The sequence below is a fragment of the Etheostoma cragini genome, chromosome 4 (genome assembly GCF_013103735.1).
Source record: "Etheostoma cragini isolate CJK2018 chromosome 4, CSU_Ecrag_1.0, whole genome shotgun sequence".
Classification (NCBI taxonomy): domain Eukaryota; kingdom Metazoa; phylum Chordata; class Actinopteri; order Perciformes; family Percidae; genus Etheostoma; species Etheostoma cragini.
The window spans coordinates 15,537,274-15,557,295 of record NC_048410.1 but is presented as its reverse complement, the minus strand read 5'-3'; the positions used below and the strand labels follow the sequence as shown (position 1 = coordinate 15,557,295).

At 38.6% G+C, this 20,022-nt stretch overlaps 1 protein-coding gene across 17 annotated transcripts in view; it reads right to left on the bottom strand.

Moving 5' to 3' along the window:
- Nucleotides 1-18,522, bottom strand: part of cadpsb (Ca2+-dependent activator protein for secretion b) — a 58,691-nt gene extending 40,169 nt beyond the window's left edge. For 10 of the 17 annotated variants that reach the window (XM_034870225.1, XM_034870226.1, XM_034870229.1 and 7 more), the window contains exons 1-3: nucleotides 17,946-18,522; nucleotides 4,115-4,228; nucleotides 2,111-2,443 (exon numbers count right to left, since the gene is read on the bottom strand). In XM_034870225.1, coding sequence (XP_034726116.1) covers nucleotides 2,111-2,443; nucleotides 4,115-4,228; nucleotides 17,946-18,278 — 780 coding nt within the window. In that variant the 5' untranslated portion in view covers nucleotides 18,279-18,522. The remainder of the gene's footprint in view (nucleotides 1-2,110; nucleotides 2,444-4,114; nucleotides 4,229-17,945) is intronic. The other 7 variants (XM_034870236.1, XM_034870238.1, XM_034870242.1 and 4 more) reach the window with 2 other exon arrangements.
- Between the last annotated feature and the right edge of the window lie 1,500 nt (nucleotides 18,523-20,022).

Here is a 20,022-nt window from a genome sequence, read left to right as displayed (position 1 = left end):
TGGAAACAAATTTGTATTAATATATAGTTAACAAATTTGGGTTTACAAAAATGTGTTGAAACGGAGACACCAGACATGTTTTCTTACAGTTGTTTGATCATGCTTGGTGTCACCACAGCTAAATTACTGCAGTCATGAGTCTGGCTGGCACAGCCGCCGGCCATACAGTCTAATCAGTCTGTTAGTCATTTCTAGAGGCTGCTCTTGCTTCAGTGTGAGATAAAAATAGATCACTGCTTCCTTTCTTCTATTTGGATTCACCTGCAAAAAATTTAAATCCTCAGTGATAACTGTTAAAAAACACGATGGCCTCTGAATTGCAGCCAATCCATGAAAACCTTTCATCAAATCCCCGCAGCCCTGAGCACATGCTGACTGGATTGCTGTCACCTTTTTAGTAAGGACTTTATCCTTTAGTAGAGGGCAAAAAATGGCTGCTTACTGGTTGCTTATTGACGAGAGGCTCAGTACAGTCTGATGATTTCATTATAGCAGCAAATGAAATGAGAGAAAGAGAGAGAGAGAGGGAGAGAGAGAGACAGAGAGAGAGAGATAGAGAGAGAGAGAGAGAGAGAGAGAGGACTCCAAGAACAGCAGGAAGAGCAGCGGGAGGATCTGTTTACATGTATATGAGTGATCAATTGAAAATTTGGTATTATGTTCTGCATGCTGATTTCTGTCCGCATACGAACAGCTCTGCTGCCAGCACATTAAGAAAAACTAGGTTAAGCATCTTCAAAGGCTTGGGAAGAAAAATGCATAGTGGATTTGGTGGCTATGGCGGTGTATTGCACCTCTGCATTAGAAGCATCAAACAAATGAACACTCTGCAGAAAAGAGCCCATATTGAACTTTGCCAACAGAGTCATTTGAAGAATACTGAACAGTCTAATTTGTGTAACAGCACTTTATGCCATCTGCGCAGATTTACGCTGTACATCAGCAACTGTTGAAACTGGGAGGACACCTGGTTCAAAGAAATTCAGCATTTTAAAACCTTCTGGCTTCCAAGAGACAGGTCCATTAGATGTAAATGAAATTAAGAGGTACGTGTTTCTTTGCATTAAATGATGAGCAGATGTAAATGTATCGAAACCCTCCTTTAAATCCTGACGTGATTAGACTTTTAATCAAGCTCCTGAAGAAAGAATACATTAGTGCTGCTATCAGCAATCCCATAGAGAGTAGTAAAGCAGTAAACACAGCAAGGGAAGGAGAATTATGTCTGACAAGCGCCCCCAGTGTCCACTATTATCCACCTGCAATCTCAACACATCTCCCCTACAATAAAGTATTGCTGGCCTGGTCACAGGAGATATATCGAGATATATATTTTATAACAGGAGACATATTTACTTTTGAAATATGTCCAATCGATGCCACAATAATGACATGGTGTCTACATGGCAAATACTTATAAATAAACATACACCTAGAGTAATTAAATAGTCAGCATTTTCCAAAATCTAATCAATAAACTAAATGATAAGATGGTGATTATTTTTGAGCACTTGTCTGATTAAACATCAAATTTGATGGATTATTTGACATTTTTTGCTAATCTGGTGATTCTATGTCCATCATCCTAATGTCACATAATATTCAGGTCTGTTTTTAGTCAGACCAGAATATTGTGTTGTTGCACTTAGGCCGAGGATTTCTTTGCCAGTTTTTTAGAAGAATCTAGTACATTTGGTACATTTTTGTCAAATACGGAAGGTCCATCTCAAAAGTTAGTCTGGGGTAACTTTAGCGTGATACCAGGAAGGCCCATCACAAGTTATGGGAGCCCACAGTGACACCCTGATACGTCTTGTTTTCCAATACTCAAATGAGAAAAGAAGTTCAAACCAACAAATACTTTTTTCACATTTTGATCAAACTATTTTTGATACTTTGATTAATTGCTTTTTCAGCTCTTAACCCATCCACTTAACTGCCTGCTGTTCATTACCATCACTATTGTGGTCACAAAGAGGATTTTGTGGTTGTCAGAAGTTTAGAGTAAAAAAAATCAATGTTATCAAAATGATCATAGGAAAGCATTTGATATTCACAATATAGTGTGAAAATCTTCTAAGACAAATAACCTGTGGGCTTAAGATCTTACCTGACAGGCTTGATAAAGCAGCTGATGCTCAAACTTTTTGATGCCGAGGATATTCTGGAACATCTCGTACAGCTGGTCTTTGCTGAGGATCAGCTCAGAGGCCGCGCTGGCAGTCATGCGTTGCTGTGCTTTGCGTGGATCCTCGTCACCGCGGTAGATGGTGTCAAACTTGGCCATCCAAGAGCTGAGTACTGTCTCCTTGCTCAGACCGTCAATTTCTGGAAGGCTTCGTACGCGCTTCTCGATGTGCCTCTTGAACACTTCCCTGAAATCATTGGCCGAGAAGCCGCCGCTCTGGACCATCTTAGCCACACGGTCACTCTTTAGGAACACCTACATTGTGAGAGACCAATGTCACTAAATGCAGTTATGTAAGAGATAGAGATCCATAATTAGAAGCACTTTTATTTCCAATGATTAGTACTAATTTGATACCTTAAGACTTCTAAACGGACTTGTATTTACACATTTGCACATCTCTAATGCCATGTAGAGTACATGGCGTAAGCGTTGTGAAGAACTTTTTTGTCACATTCTGTCTCAAACACCAAATGTCTGTCTTCATGAGCAAAATAAAACTGTTCTTGTTAATTTGAATTGAAAAATCAGAGGCATGTATGTAAAGCTGTGACTCATCGCGGCCAAAGCTGCATGCTGTCTCCTGCTAATCACAGCCTAACAGGGACACAGACAGGCGGGGCTATATTGTCACAGCATCAAGCGAAGTAACCATCAGAGCTGACTGCATTTTCACTCTGACAGTCACATTTTGTTCTTAGCATCAAGTAAGGCTAAAAGCAGCCATTACTGACCCGTTAGCCTTGTCATTTGATATATGTATCAGTGGATTACAAAGGTTTTTGTGGACTGAAGGTTGAAATTATGAAATGTTACAGTGTTTGTTTTTTTAAAGATTATTGTTTTGGGGTTTTTTTCACTTTATTTGAAAGTGACAGTGGGATGCGGGCATTTTTTACATAAATGTGCTTCTTTTTGTAGACAAAGTGAAGAAAAAGATCTACACACTGTGAACATTTCTACGCAAGAGAAAAAAAATTGTACTTTCAGCTTATGTTTGCATAGTGCAAAAGTAAAAAAAAAAGGGTTTCAATCATTCCACAATCATCAGTCTCTTACCATAGTAAAACAGGTCATAAACAGCAAGTGTTTCCTGTTAGTTTATAACTTATAATTGTTACAGTATTACATATTGTTACAACAAGACATGTCTAGACAGCCACAAACGGGTTAAAAAAACATGACAAATTGCATTCTAAAGAAGCATAGACTCATTTTCAGGTTCAGTTTAAAATGTATTATTAAATGTATTTTTACCATTAACAGTAAATTTATAAAATCAAAATCTAAATGTCTGGTAATAAACTTCCATGGCAGCCTATATGTGTTTCCTGATGGTTCCAATTTTATATTTCTGTTTTTAATAATGACTGAGCTTGTTTTTCCATCGTGGATTTGGCCTTTAGGCTAACGTATCCCACTATCTGCAACGCCTTTTGTACTGTATGCATGATAATAATGACTTTTTCATCTGCGGATTGAATAGTGAGGTTTGGAAAGATGGCTGTGTCAGCCACATGCTCTCTGACTCATAATCTGTGCAGTGAAAAGCTTTAGCCACCATTTTGCAACTCAACCGTCTGCATTTTGACATGGAATAGCAAGAGGGCTGTGATGTGCTTTTTTTACATTTCAGATTGAAAGCTGGTTATTTCTTATTTGAAATTCTTTGAAAAAGTGATCCAGAGTGCACATACAAAAACAAATACTGTACATCACATGTCTAAATTTTTTTTACAGATAATAGATGATAAATATTCAACTGCCTTTAAAGATTTCTGAAACGTCTAAATATGTACACACATATGAATGATATATTGTATATCCCATTTAGTGATTTATTTGAAAGCATTAAGTCCCTGCACTTGGATACCTAAATTGTTCTGACTGTGATAGTGCTGCTATATGGTTATGCTGTGTTGCTACCTCATTGTAGCTCTGCACAGCATTGATGAATGCTTCATCAGCCACAATCTGTGTGTCTCCATTGAGGAAGGCCTGGAAACGGTCCTTAGTCTGCTGAAGTTGCTGCTTGGTTATCTGTGGAAGCAAGGTCAAACAGAGGACACCTATGTATTAAAATCAGGTTAGGAAATGTGTCAAAAGAAGCAGACATTAAACAACAATAATATCCAACCACTTTGAATAACTTATTCTAGGTGAGCAGAGCAGCCCAAACATTCTTTCCACAGGAGATTCCTAAAGCCCATCATGTGGGAACACTAAGCACTCAAGGGCCAGTTGGGACATGTAATCCCTGTAGTGTTCCCTAAATCTACCTTTGCATCCACTTGACAATCATGTTCTGAGCACTTCTGAAGGTAACAGCCCAGGAGGCATTCCTGCTACATGTAAGTTTCCAAACCACATCAACTGGCTCCTGTCAATGCAAAGGAGCAAAAGCTCAATAACAAAGTGATCCCACATCTCTTAACTTCACATGGACTTGAGCCAGGATCCTCATCTGAGCTGATGGTATCCACAATGTCATTCTTCAATCACTACACATATCATGACTGTGGGTGAGAGTGGAAACTAAGATTGACTGTTAAATTGAGAGCTTTGCTTTATAGTCTTTACTACTTAGTAGTCTGATATGATGCCTGCATTACTGCTGCCAGTAAATGGTGGTCAATCTTACAATCCTTTTTACCATCACGTATGAACAAAACCCCAAGGTACCTGAATTCTGTCACTTGGCTACTGCCCCTCCTTAACCTGAACTAAGCAATCCACCAACATGACTGCATCACACTCAGCTGCAAACTGCTCCAGTGGACATTGTAGGTCATGGTCCAATGAAGCCAAAAGGACAATATAATGTGCAAATGGTAGAGATGCCACCCTAATACCACCCAACTGGGAAAACGCCAGGCCTCAGCTGCACTTTGATATCCTGTCCATGAATATCACAAACATGAGAGGTTACCAGCCTTGTTAGATTCAGATGTCAAAAAATAGAAGTCCCTAACGTAATGTTTTGAGTGTACAAGGAAAAAATGATTTCTAACTTGCACAATGAAATTGAAAAGTGGTTGTGTATGTCAAACAAGTACAAGAAACTGCTGGTAAAGTGTCTCTCTGCATGCATTCAACCGCACATAGTAAGTGACAGACTTTGGTGTAGGAGTGAGGATCATGTATAGTACAAAGTCGAAGCCAAAGGGCTTGAGTTTGGTCTAATAAGGAATTTACAAAGATGCATACAAACACAAAGTATAGACACACACTAGAGGTTGACAATTAAATGATTACTGCAACAAAATACCTACTTTATTTAATTCACAATAGTTGCATAAGAGTGAATCTCTGGATGATAAACCACTTAATGTTCAAACATAAAAGATTCATTTAACAGCACATCAACATCAGAGATTAATACTTTAGTTTTGGGTTTGTTCATCTTTGCAGTAGTTACTGTAGATGTGAGATTAAAGAGAAAGAGTGAACAATCAATGCTATATTTTAATAGACCACAGTTTTCAAGAAACGTCCAGAGACAAGAAATGTTAATATTAACAACAGTATGCAAATCAGTCCGGCCTAAGAAGACAGAGGCTAAAGTCACTATTCTTGTCCTTGGTTTCTGAAAGTGAGAGGGTCAGGATTAATACAGTACACAGTTTTCACGTTGTATTGCTTTAAGTAAAATGTATGCAGAAAATAAAAAATAAAAAAACTCCTCTAAAAAACTTTAATTGAAAGTTAAACATGGAAAATAAGTGCATACATGCTACCGGGTGATAAGCTACAATTAATTTACCAGCAGGGAAAGCAAAGGCAAGAACATTGTGTGAATATTGTGTAACATACTCAGGTGTGGGCTGAGAGGGTTTCTGGTGAAGGGCTGCTGGGCTTTTGAGAAAAGGTACAAAAACAGATTTAATCCAAGCTGCCTAAATGTTCTTCTGGCAAAGCTATCCCTTCTTCCACTAGATCTGAGGTCACTGTAGCTTTCTTAAATACAAACTCTCTTAACAGCAACACCAATACTGTTAGAGACTATGCTGTGGAGAAATAAATAAATGACTTGCATGCATTTTATGAGGAGCTATAATTAGAGATGAAACAACAACTATTTTCATGCTCAATCGTTTCAGAAACTTTTCAAGCAAACGCTTCCAGCCTCAAATTCGAGGATTTGATGTATTAAACTAAATATCTTTGTCTGAGTGGCCTCTATCAACTTCACGTATTAACTTTATATTCCCTTTTCACAGATATCTGTAGAAGAATCACAAAGATATTATAATAAACTCTAGGGGATAGGTTATTGGCAGTCATCCAAATACTGGCAGAACACATTTGTGTTTTACCTGAAGAACTGACCGTAAAAGGTCAAAGCTAATAATACTTTTGCTTCTGCTGACAGTTTCTCTTGGCCGATCTAACTTTATGTGACAAGACAGCAAGCTGCTAACTCTGTGTGTGTTAACAGTACACAGCAGTAAACCAAGCGAAATGTGTCCACTTTTCCACCAAAGACTAGCTCAACTGCAGAAATAATTTATGGCTTCCTGTTCTGCATACTCTTTATTTCATTGCTGATTAAAGAACTGTGCTGATTAGCAAGCAAGTTGATGAATGAGAGAGAAGGCCAGACTCCCAATTCATACTTTTCCTGCTTTGCTCTTATTGACTCTCTCTGCGGCTCTTATCAATATTGCACTGTTGCATCGTGATACATTGGCTTGCAGTGAAGTGGGCATTGACATTAATCACCTTTCACATATCATCAATAGAGGGGATATGCACATTGCATTGGCTTGATGTACAGTAACTTAATTACTGTTCAGAAGACTATGACTATGACTACACTTGGAGTTACAGCTCAATATGTAGCATAGTTTTGGCTGATGCAATATTTAGTCAATGTCAAACATTTAAGACATAACGTTTGCAGTTGATGTCCCTTAAGTTTATAAAACGAATCAAAATACAGTATATCATTGTAAAATAGAGAGTGCATAGTGGAGATTTATGGATGGTAAAACACAAACATATTTTCAAAATAAGCATTTTAAAGCCTACTGAGCCCCTACAGTAAATCTGGTTTAGAATTTTAAACCCCTTAACTGGCACATATCTATTAGCTTTCTTCAGTGAACCAAATAAGGATATTTCCACTTGCTGCTTTGTCATTATGTGTGGAGTGGAATGTAGGTTGTACGGGTCTTTTTAAATTTTCTTTTTGGTATTACAGTTTGTCCGTTATATACAAGATACTGGGTAACTTTTATAAGACAAACTAGCAACTGTCTAAATGATAATTAAGGCATCAGAAAATGGGAAATAATTACTTATTATAAAGGATGTTCAAACATTCACAGCTGTCAATCACCACCTTTAATGTAATAAGGGAATCCTTTAAAAAGGCGTATGTAAATGATAAAGACTATTCAGGGAAAGAGACAGGATTAAAAAACAATTTAGCTCATCAGTCCAAATTGAAAGCTTAGATGAGGGACTATATTTACAACATTTCGGTTGTTGGATCTAAAATATACTGATGTCAACCTATAAAATATCACAAAAGAAGAGAAGATCTTCTCTCTGTGTGTATAGTGCATTTATGCTTTTACCTCCATGTACAACATGTACATTTACAAAGAAAGAGAGACTAAAGCAGAGTTACACCAGGTTACATAACACCTGCAATAATATAGAATAATTATATATATATTGATTAAGATTATATTCATATATCGTATTATGTCTTTGAGGTTTTTAAAAACCTGGCTTCCAAGGTGTACAACATTTTAGCTGTCCTTGCTGTGATGTGTTGAAATGGAGTAATTAGATGAATGAATGCAGTATATATACTTTTGCTAGTGTAGTTTAGTGCCATAAAGCTGACCTACACTTTTCTTCTTCTAAAAGTCACATGAATAAAGTGGTTACCAAAATCAAATGGATGAAAAATACAGCAGATGTGCAGTTTCGTAAATAAAGGTATTCATAGAAAATGGACCAAAATTATACAAGTTTCACTCATGAAAAGAAACGGACCAAAGAGAGGACTGGGACAACAACGAAATTTAAAAAAAAAGTTATATAATGTAGAGACCAAACAGTAACATTGTCATGATATACTGTGAAGGTGTACAGTATGTCAATCTAAGGTGTCTTGACTTCACTTTGATCTGATCAAATGAGCAAAGTGATAATGAAAGATTATCATGCAAAGTAAATGTTCTCATTGAGTATAACTCTGTTTGTTCATTAAAGAGCTGCCTACCAATGCTGCTGTTTGTTTTCAGCAAACATCTATTATTGAATCCTCTCACCAGACAAAGCATATTTCAGTCATGTTACAGATGACACCACCGGCCCACATCTGAGTAAACTGCAAACAAGAGTTTGGGTGCAAGCACTGCATGGCAGCTGCACAAAATCTACCAGCAACTGGTCTCAACAAACAGAACACCAGCATCGTATACTGAGTGATCACAAAACTCTAATTATACAAAGACAGATGCACAAACTATTAGCTCCAACCAGACATGCTTACATAGATTTGTTCTGAAGGCGTACACACAGCATTGTGTGAGTAAATACCATTCCACTAGGTTAGTCAACAGCCAGGTGTATACTCTGCAGACGGAGCTTGACACAAGGCAAACAGGGAGAAAACAGGGAGCTCTGGCTCTGAAAAACTAGTTTCTACACTTTTGGGATAGTCAGGAGCTCTGGTACTGCTGATATAAAGGCTATAGAAGCCCCTTTTTGTCTCATTCAGTTACGGAGCAGAAAATAAGACCATAACACAATGTAACATAGATGGTATGGACATGTGAACTTCCATATAGAGAGGATCAAATCAATGCGACAATTTACATTAATTTGGTACTTTATACTTCTATGTCAGTACATTTCTGAGAGAAATGACATACTTCTAACAGTACTAAGTAACAGTACTGAGTAACAGTGTGCTGGTCACCGGCGAGCAAAGTTTGGACAGAGTGCAGATTTTCTGTTTAGTGCCATACATGCAGGTGAATGGTGCCAGCACCCAGAGGTCCGCATTTACCAGCTGCCAAAACTGAGGGCGATGAATCGCTTTAGCCATTCAGCAACTTTCCTACTTTTGCGTTTGGCTTAGAAGAGCACCACTGCAACTATAAATGACAGCGTCTCAGCCTCATCATCCTCCCCATCTCCACCCTCTCACCCAAAATCATCACATCCACAAACCAAGATGATGACGGCAAAATTGCCAAATTCAAGGCTTCAAAAGGGTAGACCAATGGATAACTTCCCTATGCTACCTCCATTGTTTTTTCTAGTATATGTGTTCGCCTAAAGCATAGAAGAGGAGTGGGATACAGAGGACTGGTGAGAACTTCTTTCTATTTCCACACACACAAATTACCTTCATTTTCAGACACATGTACCCACCAACACTGACTCAAGTGGCATCACTTGAGGCCATTCATCAGATGTCACGCAACTCCTGGAGCCACAAAAGGCTTCATACAATTTTATCTCATACAATAGTAGTCACCAAGACCTGTATAATTAAACCTTAATATGTAATGGCATGTGAGTTCAAAACATAGCAAGCTTATTTAAGAAATAATGCCAATGCATGCCTTATCTTACAACGTTAATGCAGTGTGAATATTTCCAGCTGGGAATTAATTTTTCTTAATATCCAGACACCACATGAATGCAGCACAAACCCCCTATCTAACTATATTGACAACAGGGAAAATACTATGTGTATCAGCCCTGTGATTTGGAACCGCTCTTAATGTAATGGCTTTTTAATTGTTCTATTTTATGTGAAGGCTCAACAGCACACTAAAAATATGTAAGTATAAGTATGTAAAAAAGTTAATTTGCCTTTGTTTTAGCATTTTTGTCTTTGCTATCCACATGGATCTATTATGATTATTTATGTTGTGTACTAAATTGGTATATGGATGATAATGCTTCTTCTGTCATTTTACATGCGTGATAGTGATCACAGCAATACTTTTGAGAAAAAAAAAATGAAAATTGGGTGAGGAGGTGCACTGACTCTGTTTTAGAGAGGTGGCACAGGAACACCCAGGTGACACCCATAATAACACAGAAAAGCAACTGAGAGAGTGAGTGTCTACCTGACACGGCTGCTCCAGGCTGCTGATTGTGTTCATTATGTCTCAGTGAGAGTCATCAGTGAGGGAGAGAATGGGAGCTTCAACAGAGGACTGCAGTAAAGATCCTGCTATAGCTAGTACCTCCGTCTTCTTTCTTTAATGTGGAAAACGACCACTACTGATCTCTCTCTCCCAGTCTCTCCTCTTTGTCTTATTCCAGTCATACCCTGGTAATTTTCCGTTGACACAATGTTTCATATGGTTCAACATACACTGGCACAAACACATTTGACCAGCAACAGCTGCATGCCTTCATTCACTTGTAAGATTTAAAAAAAAAAAGATTTTGAAAAGTGTGATGATGTACAGCCGCACATTGTGTTCATCAAAGAAAAGACCCAGAAGTTTTTCATGTACAGTGATTATAACTCCCATAACTCATAATGACATAGAATTAAATAATTACAAGAAACCTCTTGTAATTATAAGGATAAAAATGTGTAAGACGAAGAAAAATTACAGTGTAGAAAAAAGAATGTGATTATTATAAAGTTTGAGAAAACAGGTTTAGTATGACACCAGCTGATTTCATTTTGAGCTGCTTTGGTTTAACTGCTTGGTTTGATTTGAATGAGTAATGTAAATGGCATTATAATAAATATGTCAAGACTGCACAGGCATATTTAGTTACTATAATTGATTGATTGTGTCATTGTCAAGCTGCAATACAAAGAAAAAACTGGTTCTGCGTGTTCAAGTTTGAATTCTAGCTGGTCTTTTTCAATATTTTTGGATTTGGACAGTTGGTCTAACAACACATGCCATTTGAAGAAAACACTTTGGACTCTGAGAGGTGATTTTTCTTCTTTTTGTTCACATTTTATTGACCAGAAACTGATCGTTAGATTAACTGAAACAGAAAATAATGCAGACCTTTTAATTTTGATAAGGTTAGTCGGAATCATATTATAATCATGATACATGTAATGTTAGTCCTTGTTGCTGTAAGAGCGGGTCATACATTAACTTTGTTAAAGAAATGAAGGCTGTTTTTTACAGTTGCATTTTCAACAAACCAGCTTCATTTTGTCCTGAGTAGCCTAATGTGCAGTATTGGGAGCAGGGATTTTATATTGGATATTATATAGGATTAAGGTTGAGCAAATGCAAACTGTAAATGCTTAACATTAGTCTACAAAATGAATTTTTGGACAGCAGACAAAATTACAGGCTCTGTATGGTTCTACTATAATTAATATGTAAACTGTGTTCTGAGGGAGAGATAACAGGTGGAGGAAACATACATATTTGCATATCTTATGAGAAATTATCCTTAATGATGCTACCTTGAAACATCAAAACTTGTACATCAATGTGCAAACACTGGTGTAACACTGACATGCCCGCAGCTATTTTTATCAGTACCTTTTTGCCCTATGTACAAATATCAGGTCACACAAGTGGATTGTTAAAATGAACAAGGCAAATATGAGTCAGTTTGACTGTGACTGTGATTGCTGCCTTCAAAGTAGTCAAACCATTGGGAAAAGATTTAGTATTCTAACAGATAAGGTCTTAGCCTTCCCTCCTGGTTATATGCAGATAAAGAAGATGTTTAATTTGTTAAGCTGTGATTTGCTACACGTGGCTGCATAGATTGTAGGTGGGGGGGAGGGGTTGCCTGCTGCTTTTTAGCTGTCAACCCTTAGAAATCCATTTTTATATCCATACCATTGTTGAACATCTTTATACTCCAATGGTGATAATAAACATGCTAAAATTTAAAATAGCTGCTACTTAATGGGAGAGACTAACATTCTTCAGCAGCAGCTTTCAATTGCTGATTGACATGCTTTATTATTAACTCAAAGCTTGACTTTGACACTGACTGCCAAGCTTTTTCATTGTAAGAGGATTCTTTTTTTCAGGCAGAACTCCATTTAAAGATCTTACATAATAATGCAAATGATTTCAATATCATACTTGAACTCCTCATTTACTGCCGCTCCCTTTTATCCACATGACTGGGTTTCATGAGCATAATTAGCTCCCACTGTTTCCCCTCAGTTATCTATATATAAACATGTTTACTATTCATGTAGAATTTTGTGAAATTTCTTCTTATTTTGTTCAAGGAAGACATGTCACGGGGTGGAAGTTGATTTTATTCAAGCATGATTTTACTGATTTGCTGTATTTTTTATATTTGCTCTGTTTTTACCTCATGTTATGGCATGCTTTTATTTTAAAATGTTGTGTGTGTGTGTTTTTAAATGTTGGTTTTACTTCTGCCATTAGACATGGCTCTAATCATGTTTAAAGGTCCCATGGCATGAAAATTAAACTTTATGAGGATTTTTAACATTAATATGAGTTCCCCCCAGCCTGACTATGGCCCACCAGTGGCTAGAAATGGCGATAGATGGAAACCGAGCCCTGGGTATCCTGCTCTGCCTTTGAGAAAATAAAAGCTCAGATAGGCCAATCTGGAATCTTGCCCCTTATGACCTCATAAGATTCCAGATCGGTTACCTCCGCTTTCTCTGCTTTGCCTGCTCAGAGAATTTGGGCCACCCATTAAAAAGAGACATCATGGCTTTCAAATTAGACCCCACCCCCACCCCTCCACCCCTTCTCAAAAGCTACATACTCAGAAATGGGACACACTAAGGAAAACTCATTGTGTGACTGGCTTTAGTAGCTTTAATTCTGCACAAAGGCTGAATTTTATTAGGGGACCACTAAGCCTAAATAAAGCACACATTGAGCACCATGTCATGGGACCTTTAGGATTTTTACCTGGGGACCAGGGGATGGATTGACTGTTTTTAGATAAAGGGGTGAAGGCGCACAACAAAGGACGCAGAGAGCACAACGGCACGATGGGGCAGACGGAACGGAGCAGACAGAGAAACGGACAGAACAGGATTCCAGGACTACAGTACTGTCCCCGGTTTATAGGAGGTCTGAGAATACACTGTGGGAAACCGCTAGCGGTTACAGTTGAGAGAAGGAGACCCGTGGACTGACATTTTAACCTCCCACTCCTATTCTGCCGCCCAATTTTAGCTTGATTTTAGTTGGTTGTGCTTCTTGTTTTTAATTTCTTTTAAGGAGGAACTATTAGTTGTTTTATTGCTTTTAAATAAACTTTGTTATTCCTCTAGCTGGTTGCACTGTTTTCAATACCACTGGTTTTAACTGTTCTCCCCCGACATAAAGGACCCTTTTAGTCTTTTATCTTAAATTTGAATCTTGGTAGTTTTAAGCGGCCTCAGTCCAACTTACTTGGCATTGTCTGCCCCAGTTTCAACTTATCCATGCCTAGCATGTCTCACGCATACACATAAGGTGCAATGACATTAGAGACATAGTCTATAGTATACACAACAATTTGTAAAATCACAGTGGTCAGACATTTTACAGTCTCTCTCCCTCAGCTTCTTCCTCTAGTTGCCCTCCTCTTAGTCTCATGTGATATACTGTATTATATCACGATGTTCAGCCACTGAATAAATGCATGGACAGTTATCTGGTCAGGCAAGATTAAACAACTACGTCAATGTATAAATATTGTTTGTCTATGCAAATATCTTTTTTTGTGTCCACATTGATGCACAATAAAGATAAGTTGACCATTTACTTTTATATAGGCTTCATATACATTTATTTTTATATTTTATATTTTTTAGTCTTACCCCCATTTGACCTAGCAAGACATTATAGCTCGTTCTTGTCATGTCAAGTCTTAATTGGGTGTGGTCTGTTCCAAAGCCAGTGAGTTTTATTTAAGTACAACAGTTGTTGCATTTAAAAAGGTAATTATAATGGTTTTAAATGGAAAAATATCATAGCAATCCCAGTACACGTAAAATCAATTCACAAGGGGACACCCAAAACCATTAGCCAGGCTCAGCACTAAACTCAAATGTAGCAAACTCCATCCAAGTATCACTGATTTGCATTTCAGTCTACTTCACATTCATATCATTGAGCCTGCCGCACAATTCACAGCTCCTCTCACTCAGCGTATCAACCGGCAAACTGTATAGTATTAAAATGCTGAGCTAAGAGGCAATCTAATAAGGAGGCCTGCCGGCAGATGAGTCCATTGGGCGAGATTATTTTATGTGCCTCACACTTTCTAATTGAACAAATCCTGAACCGTCGAGGTTATCCAATTCTGAAATACACAATTTGACAAAAGCATATGGGTTTGATTCATCAGATTTAGTTTTAGTAGTAGTAGTTATTAGTATTTTAATATTTATGATTTAAACTGCATTAAACACAAATATTGGAGATTTTTATATTTTATTGTTATCTTTTTGTATTCAATATTTATATTGTTGTGTATGCCTCAAAACACCAAAGTAAATTCTTTGCATGTGAAAACTATACAAATTACTGTGCAGCTGTACTTATTACCAACCAAAACTTCGCCATTTTAGTTTAGCATGTTAGTATGCAAACATCTGTTAATTAAAACTAAACAAAAAGTAAAGCTGGATAAGGGTAGCAAATGTTTAGTCATGAACCAAACTGCTGGACAAACTAAACTTTTGACCTGATGATGGCAATGATGAAAAGTTAGAGATCACAAAAGGGATTTCAATTCATCCTGAGGAGAACATGAAGGTCTTCCAAATTTCATGGCAATCCCTGCAACAATTGTTAAGACATTTCACTCAAAACAACAAATGCAAACCTCATGGCACATGGCCACTTAAGGAAACATCTAAGGATCATCAAAGTCATTAAATCCATCATCTGGAAACCATGAATGAAGGTTAATGGCAATAATAATTCTTTATATATTTCAGGCTGAACCAAAGTAATGACCTCACTAAAATATTGTGCCAATCCCTCTACTGGACGTTGAGCTATTTCACAGGGTAGGTAAAAACTATGTGCTGGTGGTTGCACCAGATGAAGTCAGGGGTTCACCAAAGTACATCAGGGGGCTATGAATGAAAAATGTCTGCAATCCATCAAATAGCTCTTGAGATATTTCAGTTTGGACCAAAGTGATGATCTGACCAACAGACTGAACAACCAAAACTTAACAAATGCATTGTCACATTAATTTACTGCCATCATGACCTTGCCTTGTGATTGCTTCTTTATTTTGAAATCTTCTGTGCACATAGTTAAGGCAGTGTATTGCCATTAAATAAAGGAAGATTCTTTCGTCCAGGACAATCCACATCATGCCATAAATCCATGAATTACATCAATACAATATCCATCATTAACCTTAATGCTAACATGTTTAAGGAGAGTGGGCATGAGTGTAAGTGTTTACAGGACAATTAGCCTTGCATGCAAACACGTCAACAGTCCAAAATGCATAACAGTTAACCAACATTGAACTGCAGAAGCCTCTATACTATTGCTTGTAAAGACATAGCTCAGACAGAGGAAGAAAATATTTCCCTCGCCCACAATAGGAAGCCTGTTACTTACTGCCCTATTGTGTTACCCTTTTACAAGGTTATCGCAATACATTTCAAGAATCAGCAGAGGAGCTTGCATACTCTGCAGCCTTGCCTGTTTCTCTGTGATAGTCCATCACTGCTGTTTGGGTGCCAGAGCTTCTAATACGGATTATAATGGAGCTGCTCCACATGTTTTGCTGAGGCCTTTAAGTCTTTTCATTACAGAAATTACTTCATCATATTTCTGTGACTAATATTTAATAGCCAAAAATTGTAATAGGCTACATATTAGATTGCGTAGCCAACGCTTTGAGAAATTTCCTTAATTAAATGTTGCAGATTCCTGAGGAGCCCATGTTCAAGGCTGAGGGGAATCAACAGAGAAAATATTGGACCACTATTAAAAACATCTTCTTCAATAAAAGTGTAAAAATATATTATGTATAACCACACAGAAGAGAAATATAATTAAATGAGAGTAAAATGACAACTGCGCAATGCCATGAAGCTGTGAATGCATATCACTACTAGAATATGCTGTGTGTAATTAATGATCTTAATTTTGTGTCATTTAGGTCAAACCAATAAAATGTGCTTAGAAAAATACAATCAAGACTTGTTTTTATTCAATTCTGCACAAGGTGTACAGTTATTGTTTCAAACAAAAGTGATTTGGACCAAATAAAAGTCTAGAGGAAGACAGAAGGTTGAAAGACATACTTTGATTTCCTGGTCTGTTAGCAGGCATTGGATTGTTTGTCCAGAGATTCACTCACTCAAAGAATTGTGGCTGCCTTAGCCAGATACGAAAGTGCATTACTAAGCATGCATTAGACTCAGTAACCTACGCTGAGCAGGACTACAAACAAACAAATGGACAATAACACTGTGGCTTATGCCTCCCACATGCACTTGTGTGTGAGTCAGCAGAAAATAATTCAGACCATATGGCTTAAACTGTGTCTAGAATAAAAGGAATAATCTGCAGGTTAAACAAAAAATACAAGCACAATTTCCATAAAACTGATTACAAGGTTCTTCGCATGAGTGATATGTGATCAGCCGTAGATTAAGTGAACTGAATGAATCTTCTGCAGGTCCACACTGAATGCAACTTCTGACTTGTGAGGAGGGCTGCAAAGAACTGCTAGTACAACCGCTTTGAGCCACGTGATGATTAATAATTTCACAATATACACGTAAAGGCAGCCCTAGACACAATACATGTTGATCACTTACATCTAATATTGCATTTGTACCTTTATATTACAGCCTTGGAGTACAAACAGCAGATGGTCTATTTCTGGTGTGACAGACAAATGCACAAGTAAAGGACAATAAACTGGGGGACATTGTCCTGACTAACAATCAATTCAACCACCCTTTCAGTACATTAGAGACTACTGTATGCATGGTGACTTTTAGAGTAAGGACATCATGACCCAAAACTGGCTTCAACATCCATGGAGCTTCACATCAGCAATGTAAAACCAGGATGTGGGCCTTGTCCCTCACAGTGACTCATATTAATCTCATCAACTGAACCTCCTGTAGAAAATAGTATACAAAATTGATGCAATAATTAATTAATTAAATTCGAAGGCAATTAATTAACTGTAACCCATGGAGAGGAACCAAGTTCATCTGCAGAGGAGACAGGCTATTAAACAACCCTTTTCGAGAGGTCTGTGCCTAAAAGTCACCTTGGGAGGCCAAATTGAGGGATAAGTGATGGCGCAAACGGGTTGGAAATGGGTATCTGCCAGAAAGGCAGGACATAAAGACACATGGAGCTGCATATCTTAATGAAAGCAGGACTTTGGTGAGCAGTGGGCCAACGAGGACAATGCCGTTTTATATAGTCACCCACCATCTCTTGAACGCCCTTTCAATGAATTGGCTCTAAGATTGATCTCACTTATGAGCTTGTGTGTGGAGGAACATGAACTGCACTGAGTCTGCAGCTCTGCAGCACCATGTGTCCTTTCACTATCTGGAGCTCGGAGGGCTTTTATGTTCTCCTGTCATGCTCCATGGATTTGAACATTTTGCGTCAAAAAACAAACAGTGGTTTTACTGGGACTGTTTGGTACCGTACGCTATAGGGTAGGCCTAGTGGCCATACCCCCTCTGTTCTCTACCTTATGTAGGTCATCAGTGACAACAGAGATATGAAGGCAGGCATTTTCGTCAGCATGTGGTTATTAATTATGCCTTTGCACCGAGGGCCCTTACCTTCTGCTGTCGCCTTGCCATATCTGTGGGCTGTTTTGCATTGAATGGGTACGCGACGCATCGCATCACAAAAACATATAACTGCAGCTTCTTTTTACGGTCTTCCTCTTCCCGCTGCAGCTTCTCCACATCCTCTTTCTCCTCGCTGGCGGCTGACGGGCTCGGGCTGGTCGGACGGGCGCTGCTGCGGCTGCCGCTGGGCGCTAGTCCACCCGAGCTCTCGGTGGTCCTGCTCGGTGAGATGCGGGATCCGGCCTGAGGTGCCATCGCCTCTTTGCTTTCCTCCTCCACTATCCCATCAGATTCCTCCTCACTGGACGACGGATCTAACATCTTGCTCTAAAGGTGATGCGTCCCTAAAGATATCCTAAACTACTAAATGAGGTTATTTTCTAACCCCTAGATGATGTCTGTGTCGTGTCTTATCAGTGTCTAGATTTCATGAAAAATATGCCCGAAAACAAGACAGGGATAGGCCCTGATTGTACTTGCTCGCTGAGGGATGTCAGCAGTGCGAGTGGTCGTGGAAGAGGTTGAGTCTGCTTCACACTGAGCTTTCTCCGCCTGCGCCGAGCTCTCGTCGGTGCTTACGTATTTTCTGTATTTTATTGGCCAGTCACTGCTGCGGATGTGAGAGGGGGAGGTGAGAAAGGATCCTTGCGGAGGGAGGGGGAGTGTAGTGTACAGATGAGGGGAAGGAAAGCGGCTTTTTTTTTCTCTCGGTGAAAGCGGGCGATGGCCTCTCTCCGCCAGGCGGGGACGCAGGCGCGGGGAGCTGGCCGCGGTCCTGAACACAGAACAAGAACACAGAGTGAAGGATGAGCGACTCGTCCTTAATCTCATCCTAACGCTCTGCAGTGGTACACCTAAGATGGCCGCCACAGGATTTCTCTGATATTGTCACTGAAATGGGGAACATTATTTAATTGAAGGGCATGGGATGCAGATTAGTTGGTGTAAGATGTGGGTCCTGAGCAGCCCCGTGTGTGTGCTGTTGAAGGCTGGGGTTGCCATGAACAGCTAACTCTCTGTCTGTAGGCTTCTGGTTGAGAAATGTAGGTTTGTTGCAGCATGTGCTGGTATGTCTTGCATTACGCTGCAGTCACATAAGCGTTTCATCAACTTGCCTATTTGTACATGTATTATTCAAGATGAAAACAAATATTCAGGTGTTCATCTTAATTCCACACAGTTTATGGCCTCAAGCAAATGTTCAACATGCAGTGTTAATCTTTGATTTAATAAAATCTTGAAGTAAGGCCTGGGACTTTGTTGAATCATGGTATAGTATAAATAGTATGTATGTATTATATTATTATTGACATTATAGGACAATGTTGTAACACTTAATAATATAAAAGTGGGACTTGCTATTCCCTTAGCAATAATGTGGTCACAGCACAGAAAGAAAATAATATGATACAATAGGACATCTGTGACCGTAGATCACAACTACTCCCTGAACCCTAACCAGGGGCCCTATTGACCTAATTAAACTGACAAACTGTTACTGTTGGCCAAGTTAAATTAAGAGAGACAGTACCACAGACATCAGCTGAACACATTATTATTATTGCCTGTAGACTAAAGGGATACATCATAAAAAATCTAACCACAGTTTTCTAACAACTCCCTATTAGCTGTATCACCTTGAAAACCCAATGCTCATAATACTGACACAGTGTAAAAAGATTGAGACTGAACTACATGCTGGAGTTGATCTGTTTGTGATTATGTCTCCCCCTGCTGATGAGATTTTTTAAAAGTGTGAGTTTGTGGAGCTGGTCTGACCGCCTGGTCCTGCTGCTGACTGGATTCTGAAATCCTAATTCTATTGCTTTCCATTTTAATAAATGTCTGTAAACTAGATTTTGACACAGGACATATCAGTGGTTAGATCAAACCTTTAGGATGTTGTCCTTTACCAATGACTGCTGTTCTGGTGGAAACCATTTCAGATTTTAGATTGGGATTAGGGTTTTCCCTCCATCTTTTCTCATTACTTACAGTGGGTACGGAAAGTATTCAGACCCCTTTAAATTTTTCACTCTTTGTTTCATTGCAGCCATTTTCCAAA